Below are 12,828 nucleotides of genomic sequence, written 5' to 3' on the forward strand. Positions count from 1 at the left end.
TTAAGAAACAGTATACTGGGAATAGTAGTTAAATTCATGAAAAGAAGCTGGGAGGAGGAAGTTCGGTGGAGTCAGGGTGCTTGCACTGTGACTATTGCTTTCTATTTAATGAGGAGCTGAAATAAGGACTCTTTAGGGCACAGTCCAATCATCCCTACCCTCAGAACTCTGGATCCTACAAGCATCCAATGGCTGGAGTGAGGGATGGTGATAGCTGTACGGACTAGGCCCACTTCCCCCAAAATACAGCATACTGAGGTGAATGCCTCAGACTCTGAATCAGAAGTGAGAAAAGGTTTAGGGTTGGATGTCAAGACCAGAGTGCTTTGAGATAAGCTTAGTGACTGGTGAGAACCAAATCACCTCTGGCTTGTGGAGAGAAACTGTGGAAAAGAGGGGAGGCATGCAATGTAAGTCCATTGTTCAGTACCTGGTCAAGAGAGCTAGCCAACTGGATTATATTCAGCATTTCTACCATCCAGCCTACAAGCAGCTGGACCTCCCTGAGGGTGGTGCTAACTCTGTTTGGTGGGGAAGGGAGGATTGGGATTCAGTTTGGAATCAACTCAGACTAAACAGTTCTCTCCCTCCCCCGCCCCTGCTCCTGCTCCCCTCTCTTGGTGAGTCTTTAACTAGATAGATATCTTTAGCGAATGACCTCTACATTAGCAGCTGTCACTGCTGTTACTTTATTGTAAGAACAGAGAGAAACTTGTTGGCTATGGGGCAGCATATAAATGCAACAAACAAAAAAACAACAACCATCTTTGTATCACAAAAGCCAGTCCTGGCTGACCTGCTTAACATGATAAAGCACTATAGTTAGAAGCCTCTCATCTTAATCACTGGGAAGGGAAAGGGAGAGAGGTTGGAGGGGAGAGGCCAGTTCATGCCCACAGTGATCTCCACTGCCACTGTGCTACTCCCAGTGCATTTTATTTCGGCAGCTGCTTGGGGCCATCTAAAGTACAAGGGATGGGGAGGGAAGGGAAATAGGGCACTGATACAAACTGATAGGCATATGGAGACAGTCCCTGCCTCCTCTCCTTCCCACTGCCTGGCACACTTCTTTTCCAACCCTCCAAGGCAGCTGGTTCTTTTTGTGCTGGCTGTGAGGGGGCAGGGAAGAGGCTTGGCTTTTGGAGTTGCAACACTGAGGTTGCAGGAGCTCGGTGCCGGGGCTCAGAAGAATCCTATGGCCCCCTAGATGACACTGAGAGGCCATAGGATTGCATCCTCTGTTTTGTGTTTGGGAGATTTTACAACAGGAGGAGAAAGGGAAAATAAACAACAACAAGGGAAATAAAAAGAAATTGAAAAGAGTGAAGTATGATGCTTTTTAAGATTTAAGGAAGGGGAGAGCAATTCGTTTCAGTATTTGCATATTTTTCAAGTCACCATCATTGTTTTTGATAGTGTAGAATCACATAAACACTAAAATTCTTTCTAAGAGAAATTTTACAGGTGTTTCTTTAAGTGTGTTTTCCTGGCGTTGTAAGCAGATTCAGTCTTCTTCAATGCTATTATGATTTTGTCATCAGCTGTTCCAGTTTCTTATCATAATATCCTTGCTATAAGAAATACAAGCATTGCACTCTTGCAGTCATGGGCCATTTCCCCTTTCCAAGGGGCATTACTCAAGAGAGATGTAACCACCAAAAAGACCATTGATTTAGTAGTCACCCATGTGTACCTCATGTGGCAAAGGCTTCTAGAGAAGGCCCAGAAGATGGTCTTGAGGCCAGGTAGGTATGTGCAGGACTGGCGTTCCCACTGGGCATGTGATTGCTTCCATGAGCAGGCCAGCAAAATTCACGGCCCACTCTTAGACAGTTCAGGCACTGGCATCGTGGCACCGGCAAAACCAAACACCTGGCTACCATAGTTAGATGATGGCCATGGACAAAAAGGGCAGGAAGACTGCAGCTGCTTTTCTTTATGCTTCATGGAGGCATTTCTAGAACACAGCTCTGAATGTGGACTAAAATGTATAAAACTTCCCAAAGCAGTTCATGCGAAGGTCATAAAAACAACATCAACAAAAAGGGAACAGGTCCAACCTTTAGGTTAGGTCAGCCTTTAATAATTCTGGATATTCAGTTTTTCAAATGGATTATATATGATAAAGTGGTAATAAAAGAGAAAAAGAAGAAAAATATACAAATCATAAAAAATCATACCATAGATATAAATATTATAGAGCAATTATACAGATAATAACTTGTATAAAGCACAAAGCTATTTCTTTGTACTGGAAGCATAATAAATAACCAGACAGACAGAGCTCTCTGAGATTGTGCCAAGAGGGCTGGTGAGGTTGGGCTGGATGGAAGGTGCATGAGGAGCATTCCCTCTTCCTTCAGTAGAGTAGGATGCTTATTGATCACTTATTTTAAATTGCCATTGCTGTAAAGTTTATTTGCTGAAAAGTCATTGTTTGTTTCCTGTTGGCTACAATGGGAGGGACCTTCCCTTCAGCAGCTCCAAGCTGACGCAGGAGAGGGGCCCAATCAGGTACTTTTTGGGGGAAAGCAGCTTTGGATGCAATTCGCAGCCTGCTGCTGCTGGTGGGAGTGTGGCCAGTGGCAGGTGGCCTCCTAGGCTGTAGGGGTACTGGCTTGGAGGCATGGCTTTCTGGGTATCTCTGCAGGGCTGGCTTGGAAACCCAGGAGGTTCCTCAGACTGAGCATTTTCGAAGCCCTGACCAGCATTCTGTGGTGATTTGGAACATATTTAAGCTAAGCTGTATGAATGTCCTGCCAGATGATCTTCCATGCAGTTAGCTGGAAGACTGAAGGCGAGAGATGGCTCTCTCACAGGAGGGTCAGTGCAAGAGGCAGCAAGAGGAGTGTTGCAAGAGGGGCACTTTGCAATCCACCGTTCATCGTCTTTTGGATCCAGTCGGCATAGAAAGGCACAAAAGTGTAGACACCAGGGTGACCGGGCTGGGCACACCCAAAGCCCCAGCTGACAATGCCAGCCTGGGTCCAACCTTCTGGGAGATTGCAAACCAGGGGTCCCCCGGAGTCTCCCTGTGGAGAGAAATTACAGAAATAGCACATGACTTGAGCAAAACTCAGACATTCTCTTTGAAATGATGAGCAGGTATGGAAGGTAGAACATGGCTTAAACCTGGTATGTTGAACATCTCGCAGCCAGGGGATCGAATTCAATTCTGCAGACATTCCTACAGGTTACTTCCTATCCCATCCTGCAAATCAGCTTGAAGACTGATTTTGGCTATCTCATTGAGGCACTAGGCGGAGGTTCCCCCAGGCTACATCCTACTTTGGCGGTTCTCCTCTCTTCCCCTCCCTTCCTTCCCCCTGAGCACACCCTTTACCCTTTCTCAAGGTCACTTGTACAACCTTAGAGACCCTGCCAACAAGGTTCTTTTCATGCTGGTTGTGACTTGGGGATGTCAGTGTGGATGCTCAGGACATCAGAGCTGTTTTCCATCCTTGGAGATGGGTGTCCAAACAGTCTTATGACTCCCACCCCCCGATCTGATTTGATGGTGACAACATTCCTCTGCCTGCTAATTAACAGAACCACAAGATGTATGACTTAAATGCAACCTATTATGTATTATAATTCTCATTTCCATTTTAAAGCATGGGACAGCCTGAAAAATGAAATACCATCTCCCAACTAGCCCAAAGATCCACCCTTCAATTACCCCAAATTGCCCATGAACAGAACGTTCTACTTTCCTTCCTGAATGTCCGAGTGCTTCAGAATTCCCCCTGCATTATTTTTTCTGGTGTCAGTGAGCAGACCTCCTTGGGAGGTGGTCAAGTATGCTCTGATCTGCTTGCTTTCTGTTCCTTTCCGTTCCCTTGCAGCCTTTCTGGCTGCCCACACTTCATGATTTAAACAAGCCCTATGGGAGGATTTGCCACATGACCTCCCTTTGTGGGCTCTAAGTGAAGCATGGGAAGCTGGGGAGGCTGCAGATCACCCAAGAAATCATTGTCCAGGGAGTGACAGGACATCGACACTCATCTCTCAACCTTGTAATTGAAGTAAGTGCAATCCCCCACCACACCCCTAAGAATTGCACCACTTTTCTTTCCTTGAACATATTTTCAAAAATAATGTCTTTTCCATCAACTTATTGAGAATGCTTGAAAAAATGCAAAATAAATTCTATGGCACCACTGATTTTAATGCCCATTCTCTTCTCAGGAATGGGAGGTGGCTTGCAGTCTGAGAATGACTTTACTCGTGAGATTTCATTTCTGAACCTTTGGTAAGGTAAAGGTAAAGGTTCCTCTGCTCGTCATGCCCGACTCTGGGGCTGTGCTTATCTCTGTTTGTAAGCTGAAAAGCCAGTGTTGCCCAAAGAAGCTTCCATGGTCATGTGGCCGGCATGGCTAAATGCTGAGATACATGGGACATTGTTACCTTTCCTACTGAAGTGGTACCTATTTATCTACTTGCATTTGCATGCTTTCAAATTGCTAGGTAAGTGGAAGCTGGGATGAAGCAGTGGGTGCTCACCTCATTGAGTTTGAACTGCCCACCTTCTGATCAGCAGCCCAGCGGCTCAACAGTTTAACCCACCGTGCCACCTGCATCCCTTGAACCTTTGCTAGTCATGAATAAAATAGAGTTACCAGTTACCAGGACTCTTGTAGCTTTAACAGTTTCACAAGCCACACCTGCTAACATTCCCTCTTCTGTACTGCTTTTGACAGTGTGGGACCCTGTCTTCTCCTGCTTCAGGTCATTCTGGAATAAGACCAGGTGAGGGCAGTTCCACAGGTTCTGTGGCACACCTCTCTGCCCCAAGCAACGGCTGTGTGATAACATGCTATGGAAGAACCTACCTGGCAGGAATCCTTCCCACCTTCCACGCTTCCGGCACAGATCATGTCAAGCTTGATAGGGTTCCTGGGCAGGTCTATAACTGGGAAATGGTTATAGAGATAGTTGCATATAGTTCGACTGATCAGTGGCACCTTCAGTTCCTGGAGGGTTAGCGGTGGTGGCAGGTTCACTGTAGGAGAAAGAGGTGGCACGCAGTCACAGAGCGCAGAGGAGGGAGGCTCTGGGTACAGGCACCATTTGGGCATGAGAACTTCTTGGAACTGTTCTTGGACTGCTCCCAGTCTTCTCATATCCCTAAGCTATATTATTACGCGGAGAATGGATTTGTATGGAGCACTATTGGATTTGCATGAAGTGCCAAGGCAGGGCTTGCTAGGAGTGGCTGGCAAAGTCTTCCTCCTCCTCCACTGCAGTTGTCAGACTTAGCATGTCTTGATTTTTTAAAACAAGGGTTTGTTTGTTTGTTTTTTTGGCGATTGTGAAAGCAGGCTGTCAACCCTGCTTTGCAATCCCAACGTGGGCACCCAACACATGCACCTACACAGACTCCCAGCAAGAGCTTGGAAGGGCTAACCATGCACCCCTCTCTTCATTTTTTTTAACTGGGGTGATCTGCACAAATAAACATAGGACTTAGATTTTCTTTGCCCAAACTGCTGTGTTTGCACAAATGGGAAAGGGCTCTTTCCACCCTCTCTGCAGTGTGAGACTTTGGTGTTTGGGGGAGCTCTGGTGACCCTCATTGCCCTCAGTTTTGCAAGCCCCCCTCCCAGCCGCTAGCTGCGAACCTGGCTGGAAATCCCAGGGAGAGAAGGCAGGGCCTCAGTGTTGCGTTTTGGACTGCGCACTTTTGGGAGTTACAAAACCTACATTCCCAAAAAGAACATTGTAGCACCTTGCAAACTTCAGTTCAAGGCACTTGAAAAAAACCGTGTGGGATACACCTTTAGCAGTGGAAACATCACTGTTTAGATGAGGAGATCATGAGGGGCTGAGCTCCCCCCACTTTTCCAAGTGTGCAAAGGGACTTTTCCCCTAAAGAAAACCAAGGATCAATCCAAAAAGAGTGCTGGGGAGACCTTTTGCCCCCTGCTTAGAAGCATCCCTGGAGATTTCTGTGGGGGGCTTACAATCCCAAGTGCCTTGTTCATTTTGTCATCCAACTCCTAGCAGCCTGGGGAATGGCAAAACTTTGGGGGCATCCCAGCATAGGGACTAGGCACATCTGACACATGCCAAATGAAGCCCTTCCTCATGTTGCTGCAATTCCTGCCCACTTTCCACAAAGCACATTCTTACATGGCGTGATAGCATCCTCCCAGTGCTTGAAGGCTTGTCACACAGGAGAAGGCCAGGATCTCCTCTCCATCATCTCAAAGAGCAGGACGGGGAATAACAGGCTCAAGTTACAGGAAGCCAGATTCTGGCTGCTCATCAGGAAGAACTGCCTGCCTCTTAAGAGCATTTGACAATGGAGCCAATTCCCTGGGGATGTTGTGGGCTCTCCCACACTGGAGGCATTCAGGGTTGCCCTAACCTGCACTGAGCAGGAGTTAGACACCATGGCCTTCTTGGCCCCTTCCAGTTCTACTATTCTGTGATTTGACAGGTCTATGCAAAGCAGGTGGAGACAGCTGGAAACTACTCACCTGAAACCTGTGGGAGGCATTGCAGATGGTGAGGGACCCCTGGTTTTGCCCTCCCCCCACCAGCTGGTGCCTACCCTGGGATCTCCTGTTTTTCACTCCTATTTGTGCAAACAGAGTAGTTTCAGGCAGGGAATATAAAGTGTGCACTTGCCCAAGGCTTCCACAGCCTGCTTTCATGATCTTCTCTTCAGAGGGCTCACAGACACAACAGGGAGGAGGAAAGCCTTTGGCAGACACTCCCAAGATCAGTTACAGCATTTTTGTGGGCTAGCAATGGTGGTTGCCCACTAGCCACCTATTATTCAATTAAAGCTGAATAGTCCTCATGATTTACACCATCATGGTCAATTCTTATGCCTCTCCCTGGCCCAAGCAGCCAGTGAGCATGAGGAGCTGTGGACACCACAGATGGGTGAATGTATTTTCCCCCCGATTCAGAACTTGGGACTCAGAAAGATGTCACTCACCCATAGATTGTCTTTGCTAATCCATAACAGCCTCCCAAACTTTGAGCAAGCACTGCTACTTCTGCTTTGAGGGTTTTTTGTAGGAAGCCCCTTTAGTTTCCAAGTCTGGTCTGAGAGAACATCAGAAGCATCTCTTGTGGAGACTCAAAGGACTCATTCAGAATGGTGATGTCTTCAAACATCATGCCCAGCCTGGAGACCTATCATCACAGGGGGACCATTTCATGCGGCATCCCTGTGGTGGGTCTGACCCCTGCTGCAGCCCAGATTCAATGAGTATGGCTGGGTGTAACTGGATTTGCTCAGACCCATCACAGGTGTTATCTTGGTCTCGTCCATGATTCTCTTGGCTCCATGTGACAACCTTGACTATGTAAGATCTTCGGGAAAGGGCGTTGCTTCTGTTTGTGGCCCATGACGTGGATGGTGTGAGCTGGAATGAGCACTCAAAAAGCATTCCTCACCTTTTGTTTGAATATCTCCCCATCCTGTGACCCAGCAGTCTGCATTTGGAGAAAATCGCACAGAAGAGGCTGGTAGGCAGATGGGCAGGATAAAGTTCGTGAACTGCACAGGAGTGTTCAGTTTCAGCAAAGCTATATCCCCACTGGAGTCGATACTGTTCGTGTAGTCAGGATGGAGGATTATCTGTCTTACGCCAGAGACGACCACTGTATTTATGAGGTTCAAGAGCTGGTAGGCCCCCAGCAGGACCTTGTATTGGTTGATGGCTGTACGTCTGCAAAAACAAGGACAAACTGCAACAGGAATGAGCAAAGATGAGTGCTGCTTTTCAGCAAGATGCTAAGACTTTGGGCCCTGTTCCACTGATGGTTTGGATACCTTGAGGATCCATGAAGCTTTGTGTCCCAGTTACACTGGGGTGGTAGTGAGGGGGACGCAGCCCTGATCTGCTGGTAGACATGGTACCAGAGCACATATTTGCTCTAGCAGGGACAGGAAGGGGCGAATGGCAGACAGCGAGCCAAGTCAAACACCATTGCTGTTGTACTGGGGGAGTTCTGACCTGGTGGAACAATTGTGTTGCTGTAACATTGGCTTCACTGAATTGTGTAATGCGGCCAGTGTGTAACTGGAGTAGAGAGCTGCACAACCCTATGCAAGTTTGGACAGAAAAAAGGCTTACCACCTTCAGCATGCCCTAGCCAGCTGTGCCTGGAAAGTATTTTAAAAGTTCTTGCAACAAGAGGTGGGGTTGTAGCCCCTTTTTTGGTCTAAACTCGCATAGATGTATTTCAAAAGCTAGTGCATCTCAAGGGAGGATCCTTGGGAGAAAAAGGTGGGATGTAAATATAATATACAAATAAAGTGGTAGATAAGGTGGCTGAAGAGGAGAAGGTACCATTATTTTGTTGTTGTTATATTTATTATTACACAGCTTCCCTTGGGACTCAGCAGAACCTGAAAGCAACAGACCAGCCTGAGATATTCCATTTTGGCCAAGGTGATCAAGAAGGTGATGACCTTGCAACTCCGAACTCAAAGAGATGATAGAGAATATTTTGACCCATTTCATTTGGAATTTCAGCCAGGATGTAGGACTGAGAGTGCTTTGGCTGCTTGGGTGGGCAACCTATGCTAAGAACTGGATGGGTGGGCCTTACTAATTCTCCTGGACCTCCTGATGGCTTTCAAGACCATCAATCATGGCGTTCCTTTTTTGCTACCAGAATATGGAGCTGCTGAATATCTTGCCTCCCCTCTCTCCCCCATTCTTGCCATTTGGTTACACCAGCTCAGATATGGTGTGACCAACCCAGAAGATATCATGTGACTCATGAGACCAAGAGCGTTCTTATAAAGCTGCTAACTTTGGCTTTTCAGTTTGAGGTATTTCTTGCACTGTCCATCCCTATTGACTGACCAGTCAAACAACTAACTGCTTGTTTTTGCAGTCCTGCCTCTTCCTGGCTTTGGCAGACTGCAGACTTCCTTCTCCCCTCTGCAAGCCACCTGCTTCTCCCCTTCTGAAGACCCTTCCTTGTCCTCTCTGATCCTGGTTCCCAAGATTAAGAAACCAAGTGGCTGGTCGTTAGGCCTAGAATATTAGCCTGGTCTTGCAGCTGCCTTTGCGGTGAATTTTTTTTCTGGCTTCACAGCAACAGATGTGCAATGCTTACCCAAAGAAGCAGTGAGCTGCTGAAAGTACCCACTGGTCAGCAATGAGGGAACCTCCACAGATAAACCTATTGTCTTGAAGAATGCTGACTTGCCAGGGCCATGAGCCATTGGAGGCTGGCTGACCCCCAACAATTCGTGGAGATTGTATCACTGGCTTTCCGCACTCTGTGGGGGAAGGAGAAGAAATAAGAGGGTTGATTCTTGATTTCCAAGGCTCCCAAAACTGAACTCTTGTAACACTAAATTTCAAACTCGCTTCGTTTGAATTTGCTTGAAACTGTGTGTGCACTTAGGTAAATTCATACATTCAGTGGGCAGAAATGGGCAGCCTCACCTGGGTAACTTCCTTGCTGGTACCTGCTGCTAATGCTGAGTGGGCATCCAGCAAGGGCCTTGACCCTAACCCACAAAGTCTGTAAAGAATTTTATTTTTTCTTTTGTTTTCCTGCCAAAAGTTGAGCTGTCAAATAAAAGCAATGGTACAAGTGATCTTTGCTCATGAAATGGAATGGTCAATAGGTCATATCCATCATGGGGAGATCCTCTACTATTTTTGGCTGAACCTTACGCTTTTCAGTATCTTCCAATTTTTTCATGTATTTCTCAGATTCTAGGTGGAAGTGTGAGAACCACCCCATTTATGGGGGCAAAAAGCTTTGACAGCTTTCAAAATTCAGACTTCTTTTTAAACTAGGATTTTTGACAGGCCTAATCAGGATTTTTTCCCCCACAGGGACATGCACATATGCCCTCATCTAAAACAAAAACACTCCCCACCAGACAAATAAAGAATCCAACAGATCTTGATTAGCTCTGTCAAAAACTGTGATTTAACTAGCTAGGACATACACAGCCCAGGTGTCCTGTTTCACAGGTGCAAATATGGGAACCTTTGCTGTCAAAATACAGCAGTACCAATCATGGGCTGTGACCAAAAGAAGCTCCAAGTATAATTTTTCTTTACTCTATTTTCTCTTAACAGCTGTCAAAAGGAAAGCAAAGTCATGAGAGAGCTTTGTTTATGAAAAGCAGGTGGTACAATTTACATCTATCTTCATGGAAATGTGGAAATCGGCAGCAGAAGCCCTCCGCCGGGAACCCTCTGTGAAAGATATTAGGAGACAGAGTACCCGGAGGAGGGCCTTCTCTGCGGTGGTGCCCCGTCTATGGAATGTGCTCCCCAGAGAGGTCTGCCTGGCACCATCATTATATGTTTTTTGGCGCCAGGTTAAGACCTTTTTATTAAATCAATATCTTAACGAGTTTTTATATTGAATTTTATTACCATATTTTAATTGCAGCCAAAGTGGGTTGTTTATTTATGTTGTACTTTTATGTATAGGTATTTTATTTGTGTATGCCATCCTGAGGCTCTCACAAAGGACAGCATTAAAATATCTTAAATAATAAATAAATAAATATCCCCATCTTTCCCCCTTTTTTTCCTTAGGGTTGTGTACATTTTTCACCTCTACCTGAAATTGTGGCTGCTTTGAAAGTGCAAAAGCTCATCCTATCCCCTTTTTGGGGAAATAACTTTTGACAGCTACTAAGTAATGATAAGACAAACCATATAGAAAGATAATGAGTCAAATAAATTTATAAGTGGACATTATATTACATGCAACTTCTTTTTAATAAGAATAATAACCAAGGAAAATATAGGATAAAGGGGATAGGATTTTTGAGAAAATTGTTAGGGATTAGAAGAATCTGTAATGAATTTCAACTGTTCAAAAATGTGACTGAATAGAAGCATCGTAATTATTGACTTACAGAGATTATTTTTAAATGCTTAAATGCTTGATATTCTGTGTAACATTTGTTTAAGAACCGTTGGTGTTTCTTTTTACTTCTGTTTCTAATTTCTTCTGTTTTTCTTTTATGACTTTGCTGTTAGTAAAATAAACAAGTATTTAAAAAAACCCCAGGCTCCCTTTTAAATGGGGTAATTGAAAAATGGCAGAGACATATATAGTGTGGTCATGGTGCTGGTGGAGAACAGCTAAGCCTGCTGTAGAATACTCTGGGATAACTGCAGAAGGAAGGAATACGAGGGTGAAAAATCCATGGTAAGTAAGCAGGAGTCACCATGACATGTGAATCCACTTTCCATCTTATGCAAGGGTGTACCACAGTTTCATCTCTGAATTTTCTGGTTCTTTTTGTCTCCCACAGTTCTGAAATGATTCTGATATACTGAAGACCTCTTACCTGTTTCTAAGCTAGCAGTGCCTAAGGAAATAATGAAAACATATTTAGCTACTTCTGGTAAGAAACACCAAAGTTATGAAAAATAGAATCTCTGTAGGAGCAAGGGGAAATGTCCTGATGACTTTGATGTGGTCAATGATACATATTTGTGAATTAAGGTGGGATTTGCGCAAGCCTTTTGCTCACCCAAAGATTCCCTTGGGATATGTTGCAATAAGTCCAGGACGCCTAAGAGGACACAGGGCTCTGCCAGATGGAGGTCTCATAGCAATCCCAATCATTGATCTTCTGTTGTCAAGGGCAAGCAGAATTGTTGTGGGTTCTCCCCACTGCCAAGGCAAAACTGCTGCTACCTTCTCTTCACACCAACTATGACTAACATAACCAAAGCCCTCCCATCCCTTCACTGCTTCCTCCTGCTATGTTCTGTCTGCTTTTTCTTTCTTCCCTGGACATGTGCAAGACAAGTCTCAGCTGCATGATTTCTAAACATTAATGTAGGAAGTATGATGGAAGCCACAGCTGTAAACCTTGGCCTTCTGGAATTACACACCTTCGGGGCAAGAAACAAACTGAAAACTCCACACTGCTGTTACTTCCCAGCCTCTCACAGTTGCCTCATCCTCTTTTATTTTCTGTTTTGCTATTCCTGACAGACGGGCTCTGAGTGTGTGTGTGCCGTGGTATGGGAAGCAAGCAATATTTACTCCAGCCACAGCAACACTGAGAGAGAAGATCTAACTAGCTTCCCGGAAGAAACCAGTGGAAGCTTCCTGGGAGACGGGCAAATGAGGCTGCCGGGGCCAGAAGAACATGTCCGCGGCAACATCACTCTACTCCCCACAGCTCCATCTCCATGAAAGATCACACGCTCCCCAAACCAGGCAGTTTTGTGTGGATAGTGGCATGCCAGAAAAAATGATGCATTTCTCTGCTGTAAGAAAACATGGGAGAAGGTGTGGTAGGGAGTGCCATGGGAAAACCCAAGGAGGCAGAAATTGTCACGGGGCAGTCCATATGGTCCTACAAATGAGGCAAGCAGAGAGCACACGAGAAGCCCTATCTGGAAGAGCATGTAGTTTCTTCTTGTGTTTCAACCAGGAAATCCTGGTTGTTCACTTCAGAACAAGCCAGTGCATTTAAATCACACTTTGGATCCTGGCTTGTTTTAGAGCTTGTAACTGTGGTTTCCTGGTCAGGATGGAATGGCAAACTATGGGCCATTAGAGACTTCCCAGTTCAATTTTGGCTTATGGTGAATGGAGAAGTGAAGGGTCTGTATTCCCGGGCAATAGATTTGTGCATATCAGGGTTTAATAAGTAAAGATGTGACCATCCAAGTGTGGCAAACCCATCCCCAGTTTGTTGAAAAATTATCAGCTCTGACTAACACGCAAAGAATGTCTTCATAGTCAGATATCCAAGATGTAAACAGGTCTTAAACTGAACCTGATCTCAATGGGGGATAATCAATGCTGAGGTTATACTGTGGAAGATACAAAGCAAGGAAAAGATAAGTGGGC

General features: G+C 45.5%; 1 protein-coding gene across 1 annotated transcript in view; it reads right to left on the reverse strand.

The window, feature by feature from the left end:
- Nucleotides 1-2,813: 2,813 nt before the first annotated feature.
- LOC123032102 (transmembrane protease serine 9-like) overlaps nucleotides 2,814-12,828 on the reverse strand; it is a 26,754-nt gene continuing 16,739 nt past the window's right edge. Inside the window, exons 8-11 of the mRNA XM_044447730.1 lie at nucleotides 9,091-9,256; nucleotides 7,414-7,688; nucleotides 4,833-5,002; nucleotides 2,814-3,032 (exon numbers count right to left, since the gene is read on the reverse strand). Coding sequence (XP_044303665.1) covers nucleotides 2,814-3,032; nucleotides 4,833-5,002; nucleotides 7,414-7,688; nucleotides 9,091-9,256 — 830 coding nt within the window. The remainder of the gene's footprint in view (nucleotides 3,033-4,832; nucleotides 5,003-7,413; nucleotides 7,689-9,090; nucleotides 9,257-12,828) is intronic.

This window comes from Varanus komodoensis, unplaced genomic scaffold (assembly GCF_004798865.1).
Source record: "Varanus komodoensis strain SLA01 unplaced genomic scaffold, ASM479886v1 scaffold53, whole genome shotgun sequence".
In the NCBI taxonomy this organism is placed as follows: Eukaryota; Metazoa; Chordata; class Lepidosauria; order Squamata; family Varanidae; genus Varanus; species Varanus komodoensis.